At 52.8% G+C, this 25,554-nt stretch overlaps 1 protein-coding gene and 1 non-coding gene across 3 annotated transcripts; one reads left to right on the plus strand and one right to left on the minus strand.

Moving 5' to 3' along the window:
- Positions 1-812: 812 nt before the first annotated feature.
- RTL1 (retrotransposon Gag like 1) lies at positions 813-24,753 on the minus strand. Of its 2 annotated transcripts, XM_064375219.1 has the most exons (4): positions 24,636-24,753; positions 24,340-24,417; positions 14,797-14,858; positions 813-5,890 (listed from the first exon to the last, which is right to left on the minus strand). In XM_064375219.1, the coding sequence occupies exon 4, from the start codon at positions 5,803-5,805 to the stop codon at positions 1,726-1,728; it is 4,080 nt and encodes a 1,359-aa protein (XP_064231289.1). In that variant the 5' UTR covers positions 5,806-5,890; positions 14,797-14,858; positions 24,340-24,417; positions 24,636-24,753; the 3' UTR covers positions 813-1,725. The 2 variants fall into 2 exon arrangements, with proteins under 2 accessions (XP_064231289.1, XP_012326657.2); XM_012471234.2 differs by lacking the exon at positions 14,797-14,858.
- Positions 19,034-19,108, plus strand: LOC135274483 (small nucleolar RNA SNORD112). The gene has a single exon (XR_010342305.1). It is a non-coding gene; the product is annotated as a small nucleolar RNA SNORD112 (small nucleolar RNA).
- Positions 24,754-25,554: the final 801 nt, after the last annotated feature.

Consider the following 25,554-nt stretch of genomic DNA (forward strand, 5'->3'; position numbering starts at 1 on the left):
GATGGGGCTGCTCCAATGCAGGTGAGCTGGGCCCCTGCAGTGGGGCGGATTACGCTGGGAGGTTGGAGGCCACTCCTGGATAGGTGTGACCCATGGCCAGGAAGAAGGGTCAGCGTGTGCTGGCCTGTAGAGCGGGAGCCCAGAGGGCCTGAGTGCCACCTGCCCTGCCTCCTCGACTCCCTGTGGGACCCCCGGCACCCCCTACCCAGGGCAGTGCACCCTCACCCTCACAGCAGCCATTTTGGCACTTTGGGGACAGTATGACCCTTCGGAATGGGACCCTTTCCTTCTCGGGGGAGGGGTTAGGGACTGCTTGTGGCCAGGGCTTGTGGGCCCTGCAGTGTGGGGCTCAGACCACACCTCATTTCTCATACGGCAAGGAGGCCAAGGCCAGAGGCGGGATTTGGGTTTCGGGGGTCCCTTTTCTGGAACCCTAAGGAGAGGCAGCCCCCACTCCCCCGCCTCCCACTGCCCTGAGACACCTTTTTTGTCCGCTCCTCTCTTTGAGATGAGCTTGTGGGGGGTGCACATCCCTGGTGGCCTCAGTGAGGGTGGGTGCCCCTCCCACAGCAGGAAGAAGTGCCCAGCGTCCTGGTGGGGGTGACTTCAGGAAAGTGGGGGAGGCCTGCTGTCACGTGCCAGGCCCCCATGGGGCTGTTTCGGGGGAAAGCCTTTCCCACTCCCACCCCTCCCGCCCAGCCCTCTTGCCCCCTCCTCCATCCCACCCGCCCCCTCCCTCCTTCCATGCCTGTCCGCTCCCCTGCCTATCCACCCATCACCCCCACTTTTAGAACAAACCCCACAGTCAGACAGTCTTTTATTTTGCTTTATTTGAGGAGTGCAAAAAGATTAGGGGGTGAGACAGTTCAGGGGGCGGGGAAGGGTCTTCTCCCCGTGCAAAGCAGTGCGGCCAGAGTCTCTCTGCGACTTGGCAGGGTCCCCTGGGTGTCTGTGTGCTTTCTGGGACCCCCTCTCTTTATGGGGGCCCCAACACCCCTGCACTGTCCAGTGTTTGATGTTCGGGGGGAGGCACCCCTTCACCGCACAAGTCTGGTAAGTGGCACTGGTACATCGGGATACCCCAAAGAGCGGCTTTGTCCAGGTAAGTCCAGAGCTCAGGGCCAGAGGAAGGCAGGGTCTAGAGAGCTGATGCGGTCGTGGTGGGGGTGGGCTTGCTTGCAGGGTGGGATGGGGGCGAGGGAGGCACTACATCGTCAGATGTTGGGAGGTTGGGGGGTGGGGGGTGAGGGGAGCAGGAGCACCGGCGGTGGAGGTAGAAGAAGTCGGTGGAGCACCCGAGGTCAGTGTCCCAGGACGGCACAGGGTGGCCGTCACTAGGCCGGGTGGGGGCCCCTGCACCTGCTTGCTTGGCTGCGCCTGCTATGCCTGCTTCTTCATCTGGCCGTGGGTCATGGGGTCACCTCCCGTTCGCCACTGCTTTCTCCCTCATGGATGTCACTCCCGGGCACTGGCCTGGGACCTGGAGAGCTGAGTACTGGCAGCCCAGGGCTGGCGCCAGGCCTCTGAGGACTGGTTGGTCCGTTGGCACAGTGGCATTGCTGGTTGATGAGTTGAAGTTGTTGCCCTTCACTAGCGGGTTCCTCTTGGATCAGGAGCGGCAGGAAGGGAAGCGAAGCAGCCTCAGGCATGGGGAGGCCAGGTGGCTTCGGAAGGCATTGGGGCCAGAGAAATAGAGGGGACTCTGCTGGAGATGGGGAGGCGTCTTCAGTCAAGGTCAGCATCTTCGTCCTCGTCAGGCAGCTCTTCCAGCCTGGCCTGCTCACTGGGCTGGCTCCCCCAGGCGAGGGTGGGCAGGGCCTGCCTGTAGATCAGGGTCAGGAACCGGCTCAGGGCCCTGGTGGCCTGCTCCCGGCTGAGCAGGTGCAGCTGGCCGTCCGCACTGCGGATGTGGAGCAGGCGGCTACTGAGGAACTCCAGGACCTGGGGGTCCATGAGGTGGCGTGGGCGGAGTGGGTGGGCCGCGGCCGCGTGGCTGGGTGAGGCCTCCTGCACGTCGTTGTCCTGCTTGTCCTGCGAGGTGTCTTGCAGGCCGTCATGCAGGCCACACTGACGGTAACGTTGCAGGTCGTCTTGCAGGGCTTCTCGCAAGACGACATCCTCATCGCCAACGACGTGCAGCTCCAGGTAGCGGTTCTCACGCAGGGCGGGGAGGCTGCCCTCCCGGGGGGTGACTCTCACACCGAAGAACTCACACAGCGTCAGCCAGAACCCAGGGGTGAACTGTAGGCCTCGGTGGGTCTGGGGCTGCAGTGCGTTTCGCTGCCAGCAGCCAGGGCCCAGGAATAGCTCGGCCAGCTCCTGTGCTGGGATGGTGTTTGCGCCTACGAGGGCGGGCATCTGGGTGAGCAGCTGGGTGATGGCTGTCATGATGCCGCTGCCTGCGACAAGGGAGGAGTCCAGGAAGAGTCGTAGGGAGCGCCGGGGCTGGGGCCGAGCCACCTGCATGGCGGGTGCTGGCAGCAGTGGGAGGCGCCGCCTCACCCGCAGTAGCACGAGGATGGACGCCAGGGCCAGGACGTTCTTCCAGTACAGGAGGCCTCGGAAGAACTGCAGAATCACGGCCCTGATCTGGGCCATGCTGAAGTGGGCGAGGAAGCTGTTGAGGAGCTGGTCTATGGGAATCACGGCCAGCAGCTGTTGCTGTAGGGCCCGTTCATTGGCCTCATCCTGGTCTTCATTCTCTTCTTCCCCGGATTCCGTTGACGGATCCGTGGGGAACCCCCTCGAGGCCAGGAGCAGGGTCTGCCTGGCGGCCGTGCTCCTCCGGAAGGCTCTCCTCCACCGGAGGTTTCTCGCAGGTGGCAGGGCTCGCCTGCCATCTTGTTCTGGCAGCTCCATGACATCAAAGTTGAAGTGGGAGAAGAAGAAGACCCAGTGGCCGGGGAGAAGTACGGCGAGCCTGTCATTATTCAGAGAGGCTAGATCCTCCGTGTTGAGAAGGATCATGATGGGCTCCTCGGTGTTCTCCAGGTAGCGGCACCACACCATGAAGGCAGCCCGTATCGGAAGGATCTTCATCTCCACTTGCGAGTACTCGACCTCGATGGGGGAGATGCTGCGGGAGTAGAAAGCACAGCAGGCCCTCCTGCCGGTCTGCTCGTCAATTTGGATCAGGGAGGCGTACAGGCCCGTGCTGGTGACGCCGGTTTCCAAGTAGAATTGGTTCTGGGGCTTGGGGTGGTGGAGGAGGGGCGCCTTGCGGAAGGCCCTCTTGAGGCACTCGAAGGCCTCCTGCTCCTCGGCCCCCCAGTAGAACTGGTAGGAGCTCAGCAGCTGCCGCACCAGGGGCTCGGCGATGATGCTGAAGCGCTCCACGAAGTGCCGGTAGGGGAAGACGAATTCCATGAAGTTCCGCAGAGAGAGCCTGGAGCCAGGGGTAGGGTACCCTGTTATGATGGTCATGACGTTCTTGTTCAGTTTCACCCCTTTGGGGGTGACGACGAAGCCCAGGAATTCCACGGTTTGGCGGTGGAACTGGCTCTTGTCCAGGGAGCAGTAGACGTTGTGATGGCGGAAGCGGACCAGGACTTGGCGGACGTGGTGGAGGTGCTCCTCCTGGCTCATTGAGTAGATCAGGACTTCCTGGCCGTAGGAAAGCACGAGGAAGCCTAGCATGTCCTTTAGGATGAAGTGAATGACGTTCTGAGGGATGATAGGGTCTGGGGAGAGTGCGAACGGCTGGTAGCTCTTCATCTCTTGAAGCTCCAAACCAAACGCTGCTTTCCACACATCTTCAGTGCCGTGTACGTTCACGCTTTCCTCCACGATGGTCCCGCGCAGCTCCAGTTTTGTGAACCACGCGGCTCCATGTAACTGGTCAAACAGTTCTGGAATCATCTGTATGTAGTCCTGTCTGTCGGTCAGCATGTCCTGCAGGTCCCAGTATTCCTCCTGTAGCCTGGCTCTTTCTTGCATCCTGGCACTCACAGGTTCCCAAGGCGTGGTGGAGGGACATTCGTAGAAGGTCTCGCTGTGATCACTGTCTCCAGCCTGCTGAAGCTCAGAGGGCTCTGATTCAGAAAGATCATCGGATCCGTCTGAGCTTGGCTGGTCGGAAGTCTCATCATCTGCTTCCTTCGGGTTAAACACGTCGGCCAGGTCTGAGTATGGGTGTGGCAGTCCGGGTAGCAGGCTCATGCCGTGTCTCTCCAGGGCGATGCATGGCGGGGGTGGGCGGAAGCAGTTCTTCAGGCAGTAGGGAGAGTGGAAGGTGCAGCGGCCTTTGATCCAGTCGACCTCTGGGGCATGGATTCGGAGCCAGCGGATGCCCAGGACCACGGAGAAGTTTGGTGAAGGTACGATGTCAAATTCGATAGACTCCTGGTGGTTCTGGTGGATGCACACCAGGGGCTCCGTGTAGAGCCAGACCGGCTCGTTGCCAATCAGCGAGCCATCCACGGAATGGATCGGCTTAGGGTAAGGCTTCTCATAGAGCTCCACGTAGTGCTCTTGGGCGAACTTCTCATCCATGAAGTTGCCGTCAGCTCCCGAATCCACCAGGGCCTGGACGGCGACACTGTGGTAGGGGTTCACTCTCACCATGAGCAGCAGGAAGAGGTGGGCGCGGTTGATACCTGGATGGACTTCGCTGGGCAGCCAGCTGCTGACACTCCACCTCTCTGGAGCAGGTGAGTCGATCCAGGTCAGGTTCCGGGGGCGGGCCTCGGGGGGCAGCCTGAGCATGGCTCTTCTCTCCGCCAGCTTCTCTTCTATTTGCAGGATGAGCACAATCAGACTGTCTAGGGATTCCGGCTGAGGGACCCGGAATAGATAGTGCCTGATCTCCTCGTTGAGCCCCTGGCACAGGTGGGCCTGCAGGACTTCGTCTGGCCAGCCCAAGATGGGTACCAGGCTCTGGAACTCATCAATGTACTCGGTGGCCGAGCGGCCGCCCTGCCTGATACTGAACATGGCCTCTTCTGCCACGCGCAGTGCCTGGCGGTACTCAAACACCTCTGACATGGCCTCCAGGAAGGCTGGGAAATCTCCAATCAGGGGGCTGTCTGCCTGCACTAGAGCTCTGGCCCATTCTAAGGCCAAGCCGGAGAGGTGGTTGATGACATACCCAACACGCAGACGGTCGTTACAGAACTTTCTTGGGTAGCTCTGTAAGGTCAGTTGGCAGAGCACGATGAACTCGTGGAATTCTCTGCGATCCCCCGAGAAGTGCCGTGGGGCGGGCAGTTGGCCTGCAGTGATCCCTTTGATCAAGATCTCTTCTGCTACTCTTTGTTGCTCTTTGAGGTCTTGCATTCGGAAGTACAGCGAGATGATGGACCTCACCATGGCCATAAGCTCCGCGGTAGAGTGCTCGGTCTGGTTTTGCCCTTCTTGAGGAGCCTCCTCCCTTCCCGATTCCTTCAGGTCAGTGTGAGCCTCTTGCTCTTCTTGGGCTCCCGATGGGTTGACTGATGCTTCTTTCATCCTATCAGATGCTCCACTGAGTGGATCCCCCCTTGCCTGGTGTGAAGCGTTGGATGACTCCTCCAGGTCTTGGAGTAGGTCATTGGGTGGATCCTCTATTTCCTTATGTGGGCCACTGGATGGCTCCTCCATGTCTTGGAGTAGATCAGTGGGCATCTCTTCCCTTTCCTGGAGTGGGCCGCTGGGCGGCTCCTTCATTTCCTGGGCGGGGCCGCTGGCTGGCCCCGCCTCTCCCCGCACGCGGCTGCCCGATGTCACCTCGGTGGTGCTGGATGAGCCCTCGGAGGACTCCATTTGTTTTGATGATGGATTCTTATGCTCCATCATCGTCTCAAATGAGTCTTCAGAGGGTTCTATCATTTCGTCGGATGGAAAGGAGTGTGTTCTGAAGATGGGTAAGGCTGTGATGGCGTCCAGTCAGCCGCTGGGACTGTGGAGATAGAACCTGGTGGTGGAGGGGAGTGGGGAGTAAAGGCAGTAGTTTAGGATCTTGCGAGGTGGCAGTGCCAGGTTCTCAAGGACAAATGAGATGCCCAATGCATCAGAGCAGAGAGAAACTGGGGAAGGCCTTCTTGTATCCAAACCAGCCTCCTTGGCTGGTCACTTTGGGGCGCCCCCAGGGAGGGAAGATCTGTCAACCCCTGACCTGCCTCCCAGGCTTAGTCAGTCTGCTTATCCTGTCCATTTCCCCCAATAGATGTTGGAAATTCACAGCCCATAAATTCTGCTGAGTGATCGGCCGGGAGCAGCCGCCGTGGCAGGCAGGCACCTGGCAGGGTGCACAGGCTGCTCCATTTCACCCTGGCACACGCACCTGGTCACTCCTCTTTTCCTGCTTTGGTCAACTGAGAATCACAGAGGTCACCTCTCAGCGCCATCCAAAGCCACCCCTGGCAGGCGCAGGGCTCTGGAGCAAGCCCAGCCACAGGTTGTGGAGTGGGAATCTCTAGCACAGATGCCTACTGTTCACCAGTGCAGTGGAAGAGGAGAAAATGGGCACTTGGCCACTATCCCGTCAGTTGGGTCAGCAGCCCAAAATAGCTCTTATTTCCTTCCCCACGTTCAAAATGGAAATTTCAGGGGGTGTGTAGAGGTCTGCATTCTTATTTTTTTTTTCCATAAAGTTTATGACATACCTACTATGTGTTGGATAATTGCGTATTTGTTACTTGGTTCCAACTCAGACTTTTGGCCAATTTCTCTTTCTCGATTTGGTCTCCTTCCAATGCTATGTTCTCCCAAGCTCTGAGCTGATGAGGAGATCTTCAGATAATCGCCCTCTCTTCCTACAATCTCCACTCTCCCAGGACTGCCCTCTTTGTGAGGCTTCCGGAGCTTCCCACATCTGGCCTCAATTTCACCAGTGCAAGCGTGTTTGCTCGCCTCTCCCATCTCATCCTCCCGGGTCCCCTTCTTCACTCCAGTGGGGCTGCTCCCCTCATTCTAGCAAGTATCTTTTTCTCTCTGTTGCTGGTTGCCCCCTCCCAACATAGACACGTATCTGGCAGAGTTGGGACATTGAGTGGGGGCTGGGGGAGCATGCAACATCTTTGGAATCTGATGGTCCCTGAGTGGATTTTTTTTTTTTTTTTTTTGAGACGGAGTTTCGCTCTTGTTACCCAAGCTGGAGTGCAATGGCGCGATCTCGGCTCACTGCAACCTCCGCCTCCTGGGTTCAAGCAATTCTCCTGCCTCAGCCTCCTGAGTAGCTGGGATTACAGGCATGCACCACCATGCCCAGCTAATTTTTTGTAGTTTTAGTAGAGACAGGGTTTCACCGTGTTGACCAGGATGGTCTCGATCTCTTGACCTCGTGATCCACCCACCTCGGCCTCCCAAAGTGCTGGGATTACAGGCGTGAGCCACTGCGCCCGGCCCCCCTGAGTGGATCTAATGTTGGGTGGTTTTAGTGGGCTGAGACAGAATTGAAAGAGGATGTCTTGGTTGGGGTTATTTGCACATTTCTTCTCTGCTTGGGCAGAGCAAATTTGAGTTTTGATTATCTGCTAGATTAGCTGCTCTTTATAACAAATTTAACACCTTTTGTTACTTGTCAGTTTTCTTCTTAGCCACTGGACCCATCTGTAAAAAAAAACATGCGTTTCTCCCTTCCATGAAACCCATTGGCTAAAATCCAAGCTTTCCAACAGGATACAAAATTCAGATCTGCTTTTTCTCAAAATGAAGTACACCCTTGTTAGCATGACACTTCAGTCTGATCATGCAGCCTCTCTGATTAAAGCTCCCCGCTGTTTATTTACTGTCTGCAATATTAAATCCAAACCTTCGAGCATAAACATATCTGACATGCAAACTCATCAAAACCATTCTCTGGCTAAAATGTAATGGACTTAACATAATATAAAATTCTTATTTTGTCATTCCTCAAGATAGAGATCACATTTTTTTAAAAGCATAGTATATAATTTAGCATGGTATAAGAATTAGAGCCATTGTCACCGTCATCATCGCCACCACCACAGCAACATATACACAGCACACTGCGGAAATTAACTCATTTCCCCTTCATAAAGTTCCTCTGAGGTATGCATTATCACTGTAAAATTCCAAACCTCTAATATAAAATTCTGATTGAAATACAAAATTTAACTAAGTAATTCATCTGCAGACTCATCTATCAGGAATAAAAATCTCAGCATGTCTCTCACTTAAAACCCTTTATTGGTGAAAATTTAAATTTTTTAGCAAGATGATTTAAAAACGAGATTATGCACCTTCTTAATATAAAGTCTACGCTCCTTAACATATTTACAAATTCAACCATGTGACTGATTAAATCCTTCAGTGTTCCTGCCTTCAACTCAAAATCTAATATCCTTGGCATGTTAGAAAAAGCTTAATACTTCTTAACATCAAAGTTTAAACTGTTAGCAAGATGAATAAAGGTTATCTCATAATTTCTCTTTAAAACATACAAAAATTCATTTTTATTGCCTATAATGTAACGTTCCAACCTCTTAGCATAAAATAAAATTTTTCACTGTGTAATTTACTTGCCAGCTGATTGATACGAAACCCCAAATTTCATCAGGTCACTCCTAAAACCCTTTATTAGCTTAATTCCAAACCTCTTAGCATGATATAAAATTCTGACCACGTCATTCTCAAAATAAAAAGGTCACACACCCTTGCAAGATACACACATTTACTCCTACAACATCTGCTTAAAGCTTTATTCTATCTCTTAATTACCTATGACATAGGGTCTAATTTTTTTTTTTTAGCATAGAACAATACATTTTACCAGACAATTTCTCTAACTACTCTACCCAACACAAAATTTCTACCATGTTACTCCCTTAAAAATATCTTAATGGGCCAGGCATGGTGGCTCACAGCTGTACTCCCAGCACTTTGGGAGGCCAAGGCAGGTGGATCACTTGAGGTCAGGGGTTCTAGACCAGCCTGGCCAACATGGTAAAATCCCTTCTCTACTAAAAATACAAAAAATAGCCCAGAGTGGTTGGGGAGGCCAAGGCAGGTGGATCACTTGAGGTCAGCGGTTCGAGACCAGCCTAGCCAACATGGTAAAATCCTCTCTACTAAAAATACAAATATTAGCCAGGAGTGGTGGCTCATGCCTGTAATCCCAGCTACTTGGAGGCTGAGGCGAGACAATCACTTGCACCCAGGAGATTGCAGTGAACCAAGATGGCGCCACTGCACTCCAGCCTGGCAACAGAGGGAGACTCCCTCTCAAAAAAAAAAAAAAAATCTTAATGGCTGAAATCCAAATTCCTTAGCATGGCATAAAAATGTGATCCTGTCATCCCTCAAAATAGTGTCCAAACTTCTTAGCATACTATGTACATTTAAACATAACTCCTCTTTATAAAACCTGCTGTCTATAAATGACCCAACTCCTCAGCATGGAGCCCTGCCTGGGTGCCCTTGTACCCAGGGGACGGATGCCTCTGCTTAGGAGTGGTCTGATGCTTATTCATTATCTGGTTCATCAAATCCAGACACCTTAACTTAAAATCTGTTTACAATCCAATATCTCTGGAGACAAAACTCTCATCAGTTTACTCCTTAAAACTCTTTACTGGCGAACATCCAAATGCCTCTGCATAAGAATTCAACAATGAGCTCATCCCCCGCTCCAAATAGAACACTTGAATGCCTTCAGCTCTCACATAAAATCACATCTCCTTAGCATGCGAGAAAAATCTGATCAGATCATCTTTATCATAGAAATCCCGTCTTTTTAGCTATGCCAAGATGCAGGTGTTGGAGCCTGTTAACTTCTCAACTGAAAACTTCTCAAAGTTTCTTCGTTGCCTGTAACATAAAGTCCCAACTTCTTAACACAAAATGGAACAGTTACCATATAATTTTTCTTCAGGAGAGTCTATTAAAAATCCAAAATCTCATTCTGTTACTGCTTTAAGCCCTTTATTGGCTTAAATCCAAAGTTGTAAACATGATATAAAAATTTGATCATGTCAGCCCTTAAAATAAAATTCACACTTCCTAGGACAATATATTAAATTTGATCTTACAACTCCTCTTTAAAATCTTAGTGTCTCTTAATTGTAAATGGAAGAAAAGTCAAAATTCTTAGCATAAAATATGAATTTTATTTTGTAATTTGCTGTGTATCATTTATCAAATGCAAAAAACTCACGAGGTCACTCTGTTAGAACTTTTTATTGGCTAAATCAAATTCCTAGGCGTATGCAAAAGTCTAATCATGTTGGAGCCTCAAAATAAATTCCAAACTTCTTTTCATATTTGCAATATTGATCATTTAACTCCTCTGATTAAAATCCTTCAACTTTGGTGTCAACATTAATCTCATCTCCTAGGCAAGCTCTGCAGGTGGAAATTGGTACTCCCCCAAGGCCGAGAGGCAGAATGTCTGCGCGTGATTGTTAAATTGGTGGCCGTGACTTTTGTTTTACAATTTCCTGTGTTTCCTTCTTGCTTGTAATATGAATCCCAAAGCCATTATCCGTAAAATGTATTTTATCATGTTTTTCTGCACACTTATCTTCCACAAACAAAAATCTCATCATCACATTTCTTAAAACCCTTTGGCAAAAATCCAGACTCCTTAGCATGATATAAAACTCTGATCCTGTCATCTCTCAAAATAAAGTCCAGATTTCTTCCCAGGAAACTCAAATTATGAAACTCTCGCTTAAAATCTCAACGTGTTTTCATCACTACAAAAAGCCTCACCATCTTAGCAAGGCACCCACTTTTAATCATGGCAGTCCCAGCTTCAAACCTGTCAAATTCCATGTCTACAACATCAAATCCAAATGCCTGAGCATGAAATGAAAATGGGACCAAGTATTTCTCACGTTGAAAATCGTTAGATTACTCTTCTTAAACCATAAAGCTTAAGTTCCTTTCGCACGAAACCAAAACTTTTCCACCATCTACAGTTTCCAGCTTCCATTTCCTGTTCCTCATGCTTCCCTCTGAAAAGATTGAGTTTCCCATTCTCCAGCCTCCAAACGCATTTTGATTTTATTGTTCCCGGATGTTTCTTTCTTTCTTTCTTTTAACCAAGTCCCTCTCACAGAATTCATTAATTCATACAGCAGCATGTCCTGATTCTTTTTCTGGGCCAGGCACAGTGTTGGATCCCCATGGAGGGAAATGGAGGCAGACCCACCTTGCAGATCATTACCTGGGAGGAGATGAGGCCCCGCCCTGGAGACGAATACCCTGCTGGAGGTGAGTGGGGGCCTTGGAAGCAGGGCGAGGGCTTCCCTCCACCCCTGTTGATCACTGGCCTCTCTGGGAGGTTTTGGGCATTGTTGGGGCCTGTCAGTCCTCCCAGTTTTGGCTTTAGGTGGGCACTATGGGCTTCCCATCTGGCTCCAACTGCCCACCAGCTGGCCTGCCAAAGCCTGGGCCCTGCCTCTTCTCTGGACTTTGCGGAAATCATATTCTTAGTCTTTCAAATGTGACTCAATTCATGTTGTTCTCAAATCTCATGACAATTTCTTTAAGAAATGTCTACTGATTTGGAAATTCCCACCTTATTAAAAAAAAAAAAGCCCAGAATTTAGTGCACCTGGTTTGGGGTCAGAACTGCCTTTGAGGTCTTCGAGTGGGACCCGCTTCCCCCCAACACTCAGAGACAGACGCCCCAGCCTCACCACCTTCAGTGCCCAGCTCCTTGGTCGGGTCAGCTCCTTGCTTGCCTCTGAGCCAGTGGCCCATTGGGTCAGGGCTGCCAACGTGTGTGTCTATGAAGGGTTGGGTGTGGGGGGGGCATTGGGGGGGGGGACAAATCCCTCAGCGAATACCTCTCTCTGTCAGCTCGCCTGTACAGTAAAGGAAATCTGATTTTAAAAATAGAGCTTGGAAGAGGAGATGAGAGGATATTTAGGAGCAGAGTTGAGCCTGGGGTGGGGGGTGGGGGTGGAAGAATTAGGGGAGAGGTGAGGACAGGGGAGAAGGGTGGGAAGCCGGGGGGCTGTGGAGGAAGGTGAAGCTGGTGAGAATCGGGGAGGCTATGAGGATGGAATGGGGAGCAAGGGAGATGTGGATTCTCTGGAATGCTGGCCATGCCCCGTCTCGTGGCCTCCAGAAACGAGCTCAGTCACACCTGGGGCCCCTGGCTGTCTGGGCTGCCAGGATGGGTGTCAGCCTCCCTGTAGGTGATGATCAGAGCTCCTGGGGTTTGAGGGACATAGCTACGGGTCTTAGGGGTGAAGTGGCCTCAAAATGAATATCCTCCAGCGACTCCCCTCTGCTTCCTGGCCTGCTCCGGCCTCCTGTGGATGGAAGGCGTAGTGTCATAGTGAGGGTGGGCAGGCAAGGACCCTGGGAGGGTTTGTTATTATTGATTGATTGTTGTTATTTATTGATTTTGTTGAACTCATGTCAAGGTTAAGATGTGTCCATGGCAACTTGGGAGCCTTCCTGTTCATGTCTGTTCCCTAGTATGAACAAGTGTCAAGGACAGGTCATTCCTCTGGTGCAACTTGTAGGTGGGAGTGGGTGAGGAGGATGATGAGATTCTTGGAGGCTTCCTGAGGTCCTCATGAGGAGCTTGGGTTGGGTCCTGGGGGTCCTAGTGGACTGTGGAGTCTGCAGGGGCAGCAGCCTGGCATAGCTCATGTTAGAGCCCCTACCCCCGGGACCCTTCAACCCTGCACACTCCTGACTTGTGGCTAAAGACGACATGAGCCTTATGGGGTGGGAGGCCACTGGCATCTCGGCCCAGGGCAGCCCAGACTCGGACATTCCCCCTCTACCCCTGTGGTCTGAACTGAAGTGCTTGAATGCCAGGCCCCATGGGCCTTGAACATCATTGCAGTGATGGGGAAACTGAGTCTTTGGAAGGAGGAACAGGGAGTTACAGTAGAACTAGGGTGTCCCCAGGGCGTCTCTAAATCCCAAACCACCCAGCAGGGTGGAGTCCTCTGCAGAGGGACCCCCAGCCCCTCACCTTCCTAAGTCATTGAGGTGACGGGCAGTGCCCGGGCCCCACAGTGCGCTTGCGCTATGTCCCTGCCCCCTCCACGCTTGACTGGCAGCTCCAGGGGGCAGCTGGATCACTCTGCCCAGAATAACCCTGGGAAGGGGACTGTGCCGCCTGTGGGAGGGGCTGTGCGAGGGGTCACGGGTGAGCCTGTCCTTGTCTTGCCCAAATCAGTGGGGCCAATCAGCTGCTCCTTAGGCTGATCTTGCCTTTCAAGGCAAGTGGGCAGGGACGGGCCTGCACCAGCTTCCTAGTCTAGATGGGCACCGACTGTCAGCGTGAGCTTCTTCCTCTCCCAGGTCCTCAGTTTCCCCATGTCTGCAGGGAGGGTTTGGGCGGTGGTCTTCTCACTGTGCTGTTGTAGCTCTGGGGTTCCTAAGAGGTACCTGTAGGGGACCGCTGGGAAACAGTAATGAGGGGAGATGGCTGGCCCAATAGGTGGAGCTCAGGGACATGCATTCCTGCCTCAGTTCCACCAGCTGCTCCTCTCAATTGGGGTCATCGTATTATTTCATTTAAACAGAGCTTGCCATATCTGAGCAATGGTTGAAAGCACAGACTGTGGTCTCTTCTAATGCTTGTCTTGATAGGGGTCTAAGAGTGGAACGTGCTCGTCTCGGGTGGGCTCTCTACTCTCCCGGTGGGCTGCGTGGACAAGCCAGGAGGCTGTAAGCCTAGGAGTGCGGCTGTTCTTAGAGCGGGAAGGTGGAGACTGCAAGGCAAACAAGAAGGGCCCCGCCTCGGGGCCTGGTGGAACTGGAACGAGGCAGGAGGCGGATGAGAGGCTGGCCACGTTACGGAGCCTCAGTTTCCCGACTTACAGGGAGGCAGGAGCACCTCCTTTCGAGGGAAGATGGGCATGTTAAGCCCTTTGTAAACTGTAAGTGCTGTAAGTCAGGGATTGCTGCTGTCGTTAGGATTCTTATCATTACTTCCAGAACACCCACTGTAATTGTAATGGTCAAGATTTGGACAGCATTTCATGCACGGTGTCAACTTAAATCTTCCCATTAACCCCATGAGGGGACGATGCCCTGCTTTGAGAGTGAGCAAACCAGAGTCCAGGGGTGAAGCGGCTGCTCTGGAGCCATAATTATCAGCAACAACGGTGCATGGACCCAGGCCATGGGACTTTCCCCAGGAAGGGCAGGCTGGCGGCTGGAGTTGGTGAGGGGTATGTGCAGAGATGGAATGTGACCCAGGTGGGCTGATTAAATGTACTTATTAAATACATCCTAGTGAGTCTCTGAGTGTCTGCTCTGTGTCAGGCACGGTTCAAGCCACTCACCCCTGAAACTGACTTTGCTCCTTACGAGTTGGGGGATGTGCCGCCGTCTTACAGAGTTAACTGGGATTCGGAGGGCAAGGTGCAGGCACAAGGCCCCGGAGAGACAGAGGCAGGGTTTAAAGCCAGGTTTCTCTTCTCTCCCCTAGTAGACGGTGAGGGCAGGCGCAGATGCCCAAAGTGCGGTTGGCAGTTGCCATCTGAGGACCTGTCGGGCCAGAGATGCCAGCTTCATTCCATGGCATTGATACGGCCAGCCTTGTGGCCTGAGGGGTGTCCACACCACAAGAGTGGGGGTCTCAGTGTCTGCCTCCATCTCCCCCAGAGGTGTGTGCTGTCACTCCCAACTCAGTCTGGCTTATTTGGTGTTGGAGAAGGGACAGGACAGCTGGCCCAGGACCTGCTAATTATAGCTGCTGAAGTATGTGAATCGAGGCCTTGAGTACCCACCACCATGTCATGGTTTTTTCTTACAGACAAATGAATCCTTTAACCCTTCTCCTGAGCGCCAGCCCATCCCGTTCACTGCCCCCGCTCCCCCGCCCACCCGCCCACTCTCTGGGGGAGGTCGACATGGGACCTCTGCCCCACATCTTACCTTGGCTGCAGGCGCTCAAGGGGATCTCCTCCGGTCCTGTGCGACTTGAACCTCGCTGCTTTCTGAAAAGTTATTGAATACATTTGTTTCTTTAATTATGAAAGTCCAGTCTTTTTGACATGCATACATTTTCCACAGTGGCAACCACAGTGCACACACAGCCTCCCAGCCTGCTCTGCTTGCCTGCCTCTCTGTCGTGAGCTTCTTTTTTCCACGTGGCTACCTTGGGGACCCCCGTGATGTTTCCTGAGTGCTTACTATATGCCAGGCGCTCCTTTCAGTGTTTTACAGGTTTTCACTCGTTCAGTCCTTCTGAGAAGCTGTGAGGGCCTTCCTTTCATGATCCCCATTTTTCAGAAGAGGAATCCAAGGCCCTGGGTCATACATCCACCCACCTGGGCCCACGCTCACTGAGGCAAGGCCTCAGTCCAGCCCGAGCATCAGCCTCACTGGCCTTGACCCTGCAGCCTTGCTTCTCAGCTCCTGGAAGCCTCCTGCTCTTGATGGATACCCATTTTGCTCTCCAGCAAATGGATAGAAACATTTATGTGAGTCTGGCTTGGTGGGGTGGCTCATGCCTGTAATCCCAGCACGTTGGGAGGCCAAGGTGGGCAGATCATTTGAGGTCAGGAGTTTGAGACCAGCCTGGCTAACAGGGTGAAACTCTATCTCTACTAAAAATACAAGAATTAGCCAGGAATGGTGGCGTGCGCCTGTAATCCCCGCTACTCGAGAGGCTATGGTAGGAGAATTGCTTGAATCTGAGAGATAGAGGCTTCAGTGAGCTGAGATTGTGCCACTGAACTCCAGCCTGGCCAACAGAGTGAAACTCCATCTCAAAAAAAAAAAAGTTTATGTGAGTCTGGGCCCGGGCTGTGCTGGACTCTGAGGAAATCTCTTAGATGCCTGAGCTGCAACTCCTTCCTCCTGACACCACCACCTGCATGGCCATTCTAAGCGGCTGCATCCCAGGCTGGTCCTCTCTTCTCCCCAATCATCCCAACCCCGGGGATTTTTGTCCTGCTCCTTCATAGTAATCTGCAGTGGTGACTCCTTTGTCTCATCCTCCCTTGGCACACAGTAGGGCTGCTGGCAGCAGGTGAGGCCTGGGATAAGGGCTCAGAGAGTCAGAATGCCCTTTGGCCATGACACTAAATGACCAGTTTCTCTTCTCGCCCTCCCAGGTAGTGTGAAGGGGAGATGGCTGTCTTCTCCTGGGAAGGGAGCAGATGCCTGGCCCAGGACCAAATCAAAAGGTCTGAAAAACGATACTCCTTTTCCAAATGTGTAAATTTACACAAATAGCAAATTTGTAGATTCCTTAGAATGGAACTAACTGGAGCCCTTCCTTCTGCAGCTGAGGCTCGCTGCCCCCAGTGGGCAGTGGGTCAGGGTGCTTCTGAGGCCAGGTCGTGGCCCAGCCCTGCTGCCCCCAGGATGGCCCCTGGCTTGGAGGGGTGTGGGGCCCTGTTAGTCTGACGTTGAAGAAGACCAGCCTTCCAGTCTCGCTTGGTGGCCTGCCAGGTATGCGTGCTCTTCTCTCTTCCACCCAACACCCCCTTTTGGGAGGCGGGGTCTGAGAGGAGCGGGGGGTCATATAACCTTAACATAGTATATTATCCCCAAATCCAATACCCCTGTTACTCTTGTCTGTCTGCTATGTGAAACCAAGGGCGGTGTTAAAGTTTATCACCATGATATACAGATGTGCGTGGGGACATCTGGGATGGGGCTCGGGGGTCCACCTGGGGGTCAGAGAGGGCAGACTCTGCTTAGCGGAGATGGATGACTGCGGAGTGTGGCTGTAAATCGACCTCCCCCTCTCACATAGGGTGGGGATGGGAACTTTCAAGATTTGCCTGGATTGATACCTTAAAGGAGATAAAATATAAAATGCCTGGCACATAGCAATGCTCAACACATGCAGAAAAGGCACTTATTTTAGGTGGGTCTGCCCCTAAATGGCCCTTTTGCAAGCCCTTCTCATTTTTTGGAATCCAAAGGGAAGACGAGGGGAACAGGGTCGGGGCAGAGGGGAAGGGCGCCGTTAGGTTGCACAGGGCATTTTCTTGAGGCAACAGCATGTCTTTTATGGGCACTGCCTGGGTTTCTGTAGGCTTTGAGAGGAATGGAGGTAACCTCAGTCTGGGCACTGCATTTTTATTTACCATAAAGATATTTTGTATTTGCCGGGTGCAGTGGCTCACACCTGTAATCCCAGCACTTTGGGAGGCTGAGGCATGTGGATCACCTGAGGTCAGGGGTTCCAGACCATCTTGACCAACATAGTGAAAGCTCGTCTTTACTAAAAATACAAAAAATTAACTGGGCGTGATGGCACCCACTTGTAGTCCCAGCTACTAGGGAGGCTGAGACAGGGGAATTGCTTGAACCCAGGAGGTGGAGGTTGCAGTGAGCCGAGATCGTGCCATTGCACTCTAGCCTGGGCGACAGAGCGAGACTTTGTCTCAAAAAAAAAAAAAATTTTTTTTTATATTTGCAAAACCATGACAATCACCCCAAGGTTTTCACAGGAACCAAACCCAGTCCAAAATAAAATAGCAGAGGCTCGCTTGCAGGAAAGGCGATTAAGAGCGAGGCACGGCGGCCGAGGGCTGGTTAACCTGTCTCACATTAATTCTGCACAAAGTCATGGTTGAAAACAGATCTCTGCATGGCAGAGGGGAAAGAAGTTCTCGAAGGCTCTTGTCTGCAGTAGCTCAGTGAGAAGGGAGACAGTGGTCTGTGCAGATGGAGACAGCCTGAGCAGGTCGGGGGTGCTGGCTGATCGGGGGTAAAGGCGGCTGAGTTTTGCGTTCTTGGTATCTCACAGCCTCAGTGCCTCTCTTTGTAGGCGGAGTATGCTTGTCACATCCTTGTCGCACGTGTAACCCGTACCTGTTTGAGGATTCTGAGAGCCTGTGATGGCTGCAGGGGACCTGAAGCTTAGTGTGCAAGCAGTCGTGGGGGACGGGGAGGGTTCTGACTGGGATCCAGGGTGCCTCCTCCGGACATGGGGGTGGGCAAGGGTGGGCAAGGTTGCTTCCCGTTCCCCTGGAGCTGGAAGGTTAGAAACGGCAGTACCGTTTAGCCACAGTCCCTGTGGGTTAGAGTCAGAAGGAAACATGGCAGTCGTGTGTTTTGCACAGGAATCAAGCTGTCAGGGGTGCAGGGAGGCCCCGAGCTCTGTGCCAGCAAGCCTACTTGGCTGTGAATGTGAGCCGCCGGCTGCAGCTCTCCAGAGCTCCTCGTCCCCACGCCCAGCCCCATCTCATGTCACATTCCCCCGAGGTCTCATTCCACTCGGCTAATCTCCAAGAACTCCGGCCAGGGCATTGGCTTTCGGGTCCTCTTAAAGACCAAAGACGAAAGCGCTCCCCCTTGGGTGCCAGGCAGCTAGGGAGGGATTTGGGGCTGTGGGTGGTGAAATCACAGCCCCGGGCACACACCTGCTGGCCCCATGTCACTGACAGTCTGCTCAGAGGCTTGGGGCTCCAGTTAGAGCACATAAATATTTTTTAAAAAAGATATTTGCGATAAAATAAATCCCCTGTGTCTGCAGAACTTGCTCTGGGCATATGCACCCACTCCCAATCCGTCGGCAGCCACGCTCTTTGCTTTGTATTTGTAAAAACAGAAACAAAAACAACCCACAAGCGAACAAACAAATTAACCCCCCCACACAAAATGCTTATTCTAATTACGCAAGAAATGCACTGATAATTAATACACTCATTAGTGAAAATCAGACACCTCAGATAAAGCCATCCTAATGCTTCCCTCAGTCCCTCCCCAGCACCCCCAGCAAGTTAACTGCTTTTCTCAGTTTCAGGTGTCTGGTTCCAGATATTTTCTCTGTGCATTTGCATATGTAGATGCATATACCTCTAAAATCTATTACTTTGTTTATTTTTTACATAAACTATGTCATAGTGTATATTTCCTCTCCAAGCAGCTTGTGTTTCTTCCTTCATGAATCTGCTTAGAGATAATAAAGATCACTATTCCTTCTAACAGCGTCCCAGTGTCCCGTGAGCTGTGCACACCGGAGTTTATTTAATCACCTTACTGCTGGCATGAAAGCCTCAGGTCCTTTTCCCCAGTGGGGGCAACTTGTGGAGGCAGGTATAAGTAATTTCTGAGATTTGGATTTGGGGAGTGGGCTCATGAGGGTGTATGACATTATTACAGATGAATATATGAGTGCATAAATTAGCAAAATAAAAGGGGGCCTTTCTGGACCAATGATGAGAGTGTTTATGAACAAAGGATAATGATTAATCCAGTTCTGCACAAAATACTGAGGTCCATTAGAAGACAATAGGCCTTGGCTGTTCATTCTTTTTAAGAGCTGTTTAATATTCCATGGTATGTATACACCATTGTTGATTTCACCCTCTTCTACTGTTGAAAACCCCAGCTAAAAGTGCTCCGGGGGAGGAGAATGAGCAGATAGAAGCTTTGGTCACAGTCTGGGCTGTCAGAGTGGGTCACCGCTTCATAGGTGTTCATTAAGTCATTTTTTTAAGAAAGAATACATAAAATAAAAATGGTCTTTATGCAGATCAATGAGGAAGCGTGTCACAAATTGAGGTTTTAATTCATACGATTCTGCTCAACTGATGCCTGATGAAAAAGATCTGAGCTGTTCCCACTTTTTCGTTGTTACCAGTGACACTGCAGTGAGCGTTCTTGCAGCGAAATCTGTAAACACATGCTCTCGACTGTTCCTTTTCCCCGGCTTCTTAGAGATGGTGTGGTGGGTTAAAATTGTTTGCAAAAGTTTATTTTCATGGAGTGGTCTTTCTAAAATGGCATTTTGACCTTGTTCCTGTCTTGCTTTAAAGCCTCCATCTGACTTTCCGGAGTTTCCGGGATGGAGTCCAAAAAATAAGGCCTTATCCTGGCATGGAAGACCCTTTAGGGTCTGGCTTGGAACTCGCCAGCCTCAGCCCCTCCCCACTCCCATTCCCTCTAGGTGCACCTCGCCTCCACGGAGCTACCTGCTCTTCTCAGGGTTCCCTGCTTCTTACGCTTCGCGTGGCCATGCCTTTTTAGGCAGCTTCTCTGCGGCCTTAAAGAGCAGGCTTGCAATATTCCTGTTGGGGAGCCCAAAGTTGCCTGTGGCCCCAAAACACCATGTTCAAAAGCACAGCAAAGCCCTGCCCTGGGATTGGGATGCTTCATTGACATGTTCTTCCCAGTTAAAGGGAATGTTTTGCGTTTTTCTAGAATTGATGAAAATATTAATCACCCCCTTCCTTTGTCCCTTTCTAGAAGCCCTGGGCACCCCCAGTGTTGCCTGGATCTGACTCTGCCTTAGTGAAAACTGCCTCGAATTCTTTCTTGCACCGATGGGCAGATGGGCAATGTCCGAGCATCATGTGGTCTGCCCTGTGGCGCGGGGTAAGTCTGCAGTGTTGTCAAGCTGCAAACAGCCTTCTGGGTGGGGTCAGGCTGGCACCCCCCCACTGCCCCAGCATGCTCCATGCCAGGTTCCCCTGCCTGCTGTGTTCAGGGCCCCAGAACCCAGGGTTATGGGGTCCACGGGCAGGAGTTGCATCTCAGTGTTGTGAGTTCTGAGGATGACGTTTGGGCATGATTATAGCTTGGAAATGGCTGATTGCCATTATGGCTCCTCCTTGCCAGGGGTCTGGACCCAGAACAGGAGAAGGACATGTGATGACTGGAGTAACGGTGAGGGGCTCTGGGGTAAGACAGGGCTGAGAGGGAGCGCATGGACCTCTGGGACAGAGTCATATTCTAGAAAGAGCGCAGGCTTTGCGGGAGAGGGACTATGAGGCCAAGGCAGCATCCCCCTTGGGAGCTTGTCAGGAGTAGCAGGAGCCACTGGCAGTGTTCTGGGCTTTTGGTCCCTTTTCTTCCCTCCCAGGGGAGGGGAGAAGAGGCATTGCAGGGAGCGAGCCACCCTGAGCACAGACCCAGCTACGAACAGACATCGGGCTGCGTGTCCTTGGCAAATCCCCAAGTGTTTCTGTGCCTTGATTTCCTGATATTAAAAAAAAAAAGACTCATAATCTCTCTCACACAGGGCTATTGAGATCTCAATGAGGAAATAACGCAAATAAATCATCCAGCACAGTAGCCGACACACAGTACCTGGCAAAACTTGGTAGCTCCCTGCATCTTATCCTGTCACAAAATGCTCAATCCCTCCTGGAGACAGGCAGCTGCTCCCTTTCAGGGCAGGGAGACCCAACAGAGGAAAACAAAAACTCCAGAGAGAGTGCAAGGGGGAAATAAGAGCTGGCGCTTCACCCCCTCCCAGCCACCTTCCCCAACACCTGGGGGCCAGGGAAGCGGTGCCCCACAGCTTTTCATCCGGCTTTCCCGAAATGTTTGGGGAGAGTTTATTTTTATGTAAATAACATATAAAAAGTCAGAGTGCTACTTGGGCAGATTTTTGGAGGCTCATATTTTATAGACTTTGGCAAGGGTCGCTCGGAAGGAACAGTGGTTACAGTCTCCACAGGTTCATAATTCCTGGAAGAACTTCTGGCTAAACCTGACTTCTCCTAAATTTCACAGAAAATTCTCCCTGGGCTGGGCTCAGCCTAAATGAGCTTTTTGTGCGTTGGTCTAGCCTTACCTAGTGGGAGTATGACTTGCACATTGCCTTTACACAAAAGTGAACCTTCTCTGCCACTGTGCACAAAGGCGCCACTCTCCGAAATGTTTGATTTATTTACTTGGGAGCTTGAGCCCGGTCGGGCACATCTGACACGGGGGATATTTCTTCGCGGCTCTGTGTAGGGCTGCCCAGGTCTCTGCAGTTTCTTCCTGCGCTTCAGGCAGAAACCCATGTCCTAACTTCCTCCAGCACAGGGCAAGGGACCCAGTGCAAAAAGGGGGGTAGGGACACTGTCCCCTCCCTGGCCGGCAAGGGCTAAAGAGCTTGCCGCCCCGTGGTGGTTGCCTCTAAATAGGGATTTGGGTGGGTGACTTTTCACATCTGTGCCAAAGCCCTTCAGAACCGTTTCTGCACCACCAGCTATCCTGAACCAGAAATTCCTGCTCACAGAATTTCCCAGGTGGGTGCCTCTCATTCTGCACCCCCTCCCCCATTTATGTAAACGTCACTCTCCCAAACATTTTCACACCTGCAGCTTCGGATCGACCCTTTCATAGGTTAAAACAGCAGCACCAACAAAACCAACATAAACGGAGGCTCTGAGAAACAGTTTTTCTCGAAGGGCTTGCAGTGCCCCAGCGAGCTGCCAGGGCCGTCTGTCTGTCTGTTCCCGGGAAGGTGAACCAGCCTGCACGCTCCACCAGCAACGCGATGCTGCCCCCCCACGGCGGGTCGGGGCAGCTGTGGCGACCCCAGGGCTGATAGATTGGGTTGTCAGGAGCGGGACGATGAGGCGGCAGTGAGGAAGGGCTCCATCCTTTAATGACTCTGCCCTCCTTGAAATTTTTCTGCCCCACAGAGGTGCATCTCTGCTCCTGGGGACCCTGGGCATTTCACAGACAAGGAGCCCTGGCTGGCCTCACAGCCATCCTCCGTATGCTCACACGCACACGCACACACGCACATACACATGCTGAGTGCCTGTGCTGGGAACAAAGGCAAGAAAACTCCTTTAGAAACTGCAGAAAAGAGACTTGTCTAGCAGAGGTCCCTGATAAAGGCTTTGTCCACCCACAGTTCCTGGGAACTGAACCCCTGTGAATGGGCCAGAAAAGGTAGCTCCTGACCACAGTGTGGGCTGCATTCATCAGCAGGCAGGCCCCCCAGCCCTGCTGCTGTGTGAGGAACTTTCACGAGTCCCCAGAACATCCAAGTCACAGTCTGGCAGCTGGCTGCCTCTGTGGTTGCTGCTCAGCCTCCAGAAAAGGGCCCCTGAAACTGCCAGACCCCCTCCCTCCACTCATTCCATCACTCTGCCAGCCTGTTGTCCCAGAGGGGACACAGGCCAGCTCTGTGGGCCCAGGAGCCAGGGAAGGTGCTTGGCCACTCTAGGTGTCCTGGCCCTCAAGAGGTGAGTTGGCTGCAGGACAGTCCCCACCTCCCCCCACCAGCCCTGGGCACTCACCCCTATTCTCTGCTCCTCTCCCTCATTGCCTCAATGGGACAGAGGCACCCTGCCAACCATCTCTGTGCCTTTGCCATTTAGCCTAGGGCAAGCTACTTGGGAGAGGCTGCACAGCCTTGCACTGACCCCTACCTGGTCCCCTTTGGCCACCTTGCTCACTTGCCCGCTCGCCTGCCTGGGAGTTGGTGCTGTGAGAGCTTCTTAAAGGCCTAAACATGTGGGCTGCCAGCCCGGGCAGGAAGCCATGCTGCAGCCTCCTCGGCCATGCACCGGCCTGCCTGTCTCGGCTCGGATGCCTCCTGTAACAGGGAGCTCCCTCTCCCCCCAAGCAGCCTGCTCAGGGCTCGCATATGGAGCTGCTTTGCTGAGCCCTCCCCTGCCTTTTGCATCTGCCTTCTCCTTGGCTGTGCGGCAGTCCCCTAGCCCCCTCTGCCCTCCGATCTCTGCAGGCTGCAGGCTGCAGGCTCCCTCTCTTTTCAGTCCTCTCCTTTCTATGCTGAATGGCAAAACCCCCCACCAATGGTGGAAACAGGTTTGGGGGCCTCTGGACCTGTGCTAACACCTCTGCCTCTGCTTCTCTAGACCTGGGACAGAGCCCTTTGCCCTGCTGTTCTGCAAGAAGCCCAGGGGAGGGCGCGGTGCTCCCCTCCTGTGGCCAGCTGCTCCATGTCTATCTGTTCAGCAGCTTCTGAGCCCTCTCGGGTTGTTTTATGGCCCCTTTTCCAGTTGCCAGGGAGAACGGTCTCTATGCAGCCCCCTGCCTTTTCTGTAGGAGCTGCTGGACTCCCGGCTAGCCTGGTCAGCCCTGTAGCAGAAGCAGGAGCAGCAGCAGGCAGCCGCGGCAGGGCTGGGGTCCCCTGAGCCAGGCAGACCGGCTTGACTCCCCGCTCTCTAGCTGTGAGACAATTCCCGTTACTTTTCAGAGTCTCGGCTTTTCCCCTGTGAAATGGAGATGAGAGTTTCTCTGTCACCGGCTTGAAGTGAGGACTAAATGAGATAAGTGTAGCCTTGCACACATCAGACACTTCATCAGTGCTTGTGCAGTAGATGGTGGGACCCGGGGGGAGCGAGGTATGTAACAAGTGTCGCAAGAGAGAAAATAGCCTGGCCTCTCAAGACCCTGCTCCAAATACAAACGGGGACCTCTCCTGGCAGAGTCCCCTCTGCTGGCTTAATTGCACAAATCAAGTCAGCCGGAGGCAGCCCCTGGCCCGAGGAACTCACAGTAGATGCAGCAGGCGGCAGAAATGACATGCAGAGCCCACATCTGCATTTAATAGACCGAGAATTTGCATTGTATATAACAGCACGAGGGGTAAAGCATGAAGGCATAAAGGAACACTTTTCCCAGCAGCTTCCTTGAAGGGCCAGTTTAGACAGGGAGGGGTCTGGGGAAGAGAAACCCAGCGGGGTCCGGGCATGCCGCAGACTATGGAATAGACACCCATCCACACATTCATTCCCCAAGCCACCGCAATGTGCCTACCTTCCCTGGGCCCAGTCCCGAGTGTGAGGCTGGGATGAAGTGATGCCGGTGGCTTCCTGTCCTCGAAGCTCAGTCGGTCTGGTGGGGGAAAGAAACAGGGACTAAGTCACTGGAAATCGAGGCGATCAAGAGGGGATGAAGGCGTGGAGATTTATGGAGCCCCATCTTGGAGCCAAGTCCAGAACTGGGTTGTCTGCAAAGAACTCACCAGGGCAGTAACCCTGCACACTGGTCTTATGGGCTCCATTAGATTGATGAGGAAACTGAGGCACAGAAAGGCAAAGTCCTATACTCACCGTCTCTCAGCTGGTGTGAGGCCGGGCCAGGATGGAACCCCAGACTCTCCGAGGCTCCCCACCACACCCTGCTGCTGAAGGCTGCTCAGCAAGCCTGTGCCGAGTGCTAGGGGGGTGTGGGTGGGCAGGGGACGGATTGATTAGTTATAAGCACCTCCCAGCGGTGCTTGAGATCCCAGCTCCTCTGTGGCCCAATCCGTTTGAAGGGCAGATTCAAAATTAGGTGGTAGCACCTATGGGCAGAGGCTTATGAAAATGGCATTATTAACCTGATGTGGAGAGGGCCCTGCCTGTCTGCAAGTAGATTGCAGATAGAGACAGAGGGGGCTGGGCTTGTTTGTGTGGACAGTGAGTTAGAGAGGACGCAGAACATCCAGGGGCCCTCCGGGGCTTCCGGACAGGGAGAACCAGATCTGGAGGGGCTGGGGCTGGGCAAGTGGGAGAGGGAAGAGAGGCCATGGCTTAAGGGCGGCCCCGGCACTTCAGGGAAATGCCCCAAGCTGGACTTGGAGGAGGCTCTGCAGCCTTGACTCTGACACAGACAGGGACTATGGCCCTCCCCGCACCTCGGTTTCCCATTTGGGAGATAAGAGATGGAAAGCAAACACCATTTAGAGAAAAGCCCCCGTTCCCACCACCTTCCCGGCCCCCCTCTTCCCCCACCGCCACGATCGCGGTTGCCAGACACCTGTCTGCTTGTCAGAGCAATATTCAACAGGAGAGTTCCTTCCGTTCCTTCCTGGAGGGAGAAGGGAGAGGTGTGGACGGGGAGAGGGGAGGGGAGAGGTGCCCCCCCACTCAGAGAGGCCGCTGAGCGGAGTTCTGCATGGGTAGGAGTTGGGCCACCGAAGATTTGTGCCAACTCACGGTGCGGTGGAATCAGACAGTCTGAATTCTTCAGACACCAGCCAGGCGTCTG

The sequence above is a fragment of the Aotus nancymaae genome, unplaced genomic scaffold (assembly GCF_030222135.1).
Source record: "Aotus nancymaae isolate 86718 unplaced genomic scaffold, 86718_ANA_hifiasm-v0.15.2.pri h1tg000011l, whole genome shotgun sequence".
Taxonomy (NCBI): domain Eukaryota; kingdom Metazoa; phylum Chordata; class Mammalia; order Primates; family Aotidae; genus Aotus; species Aotus nancymaae.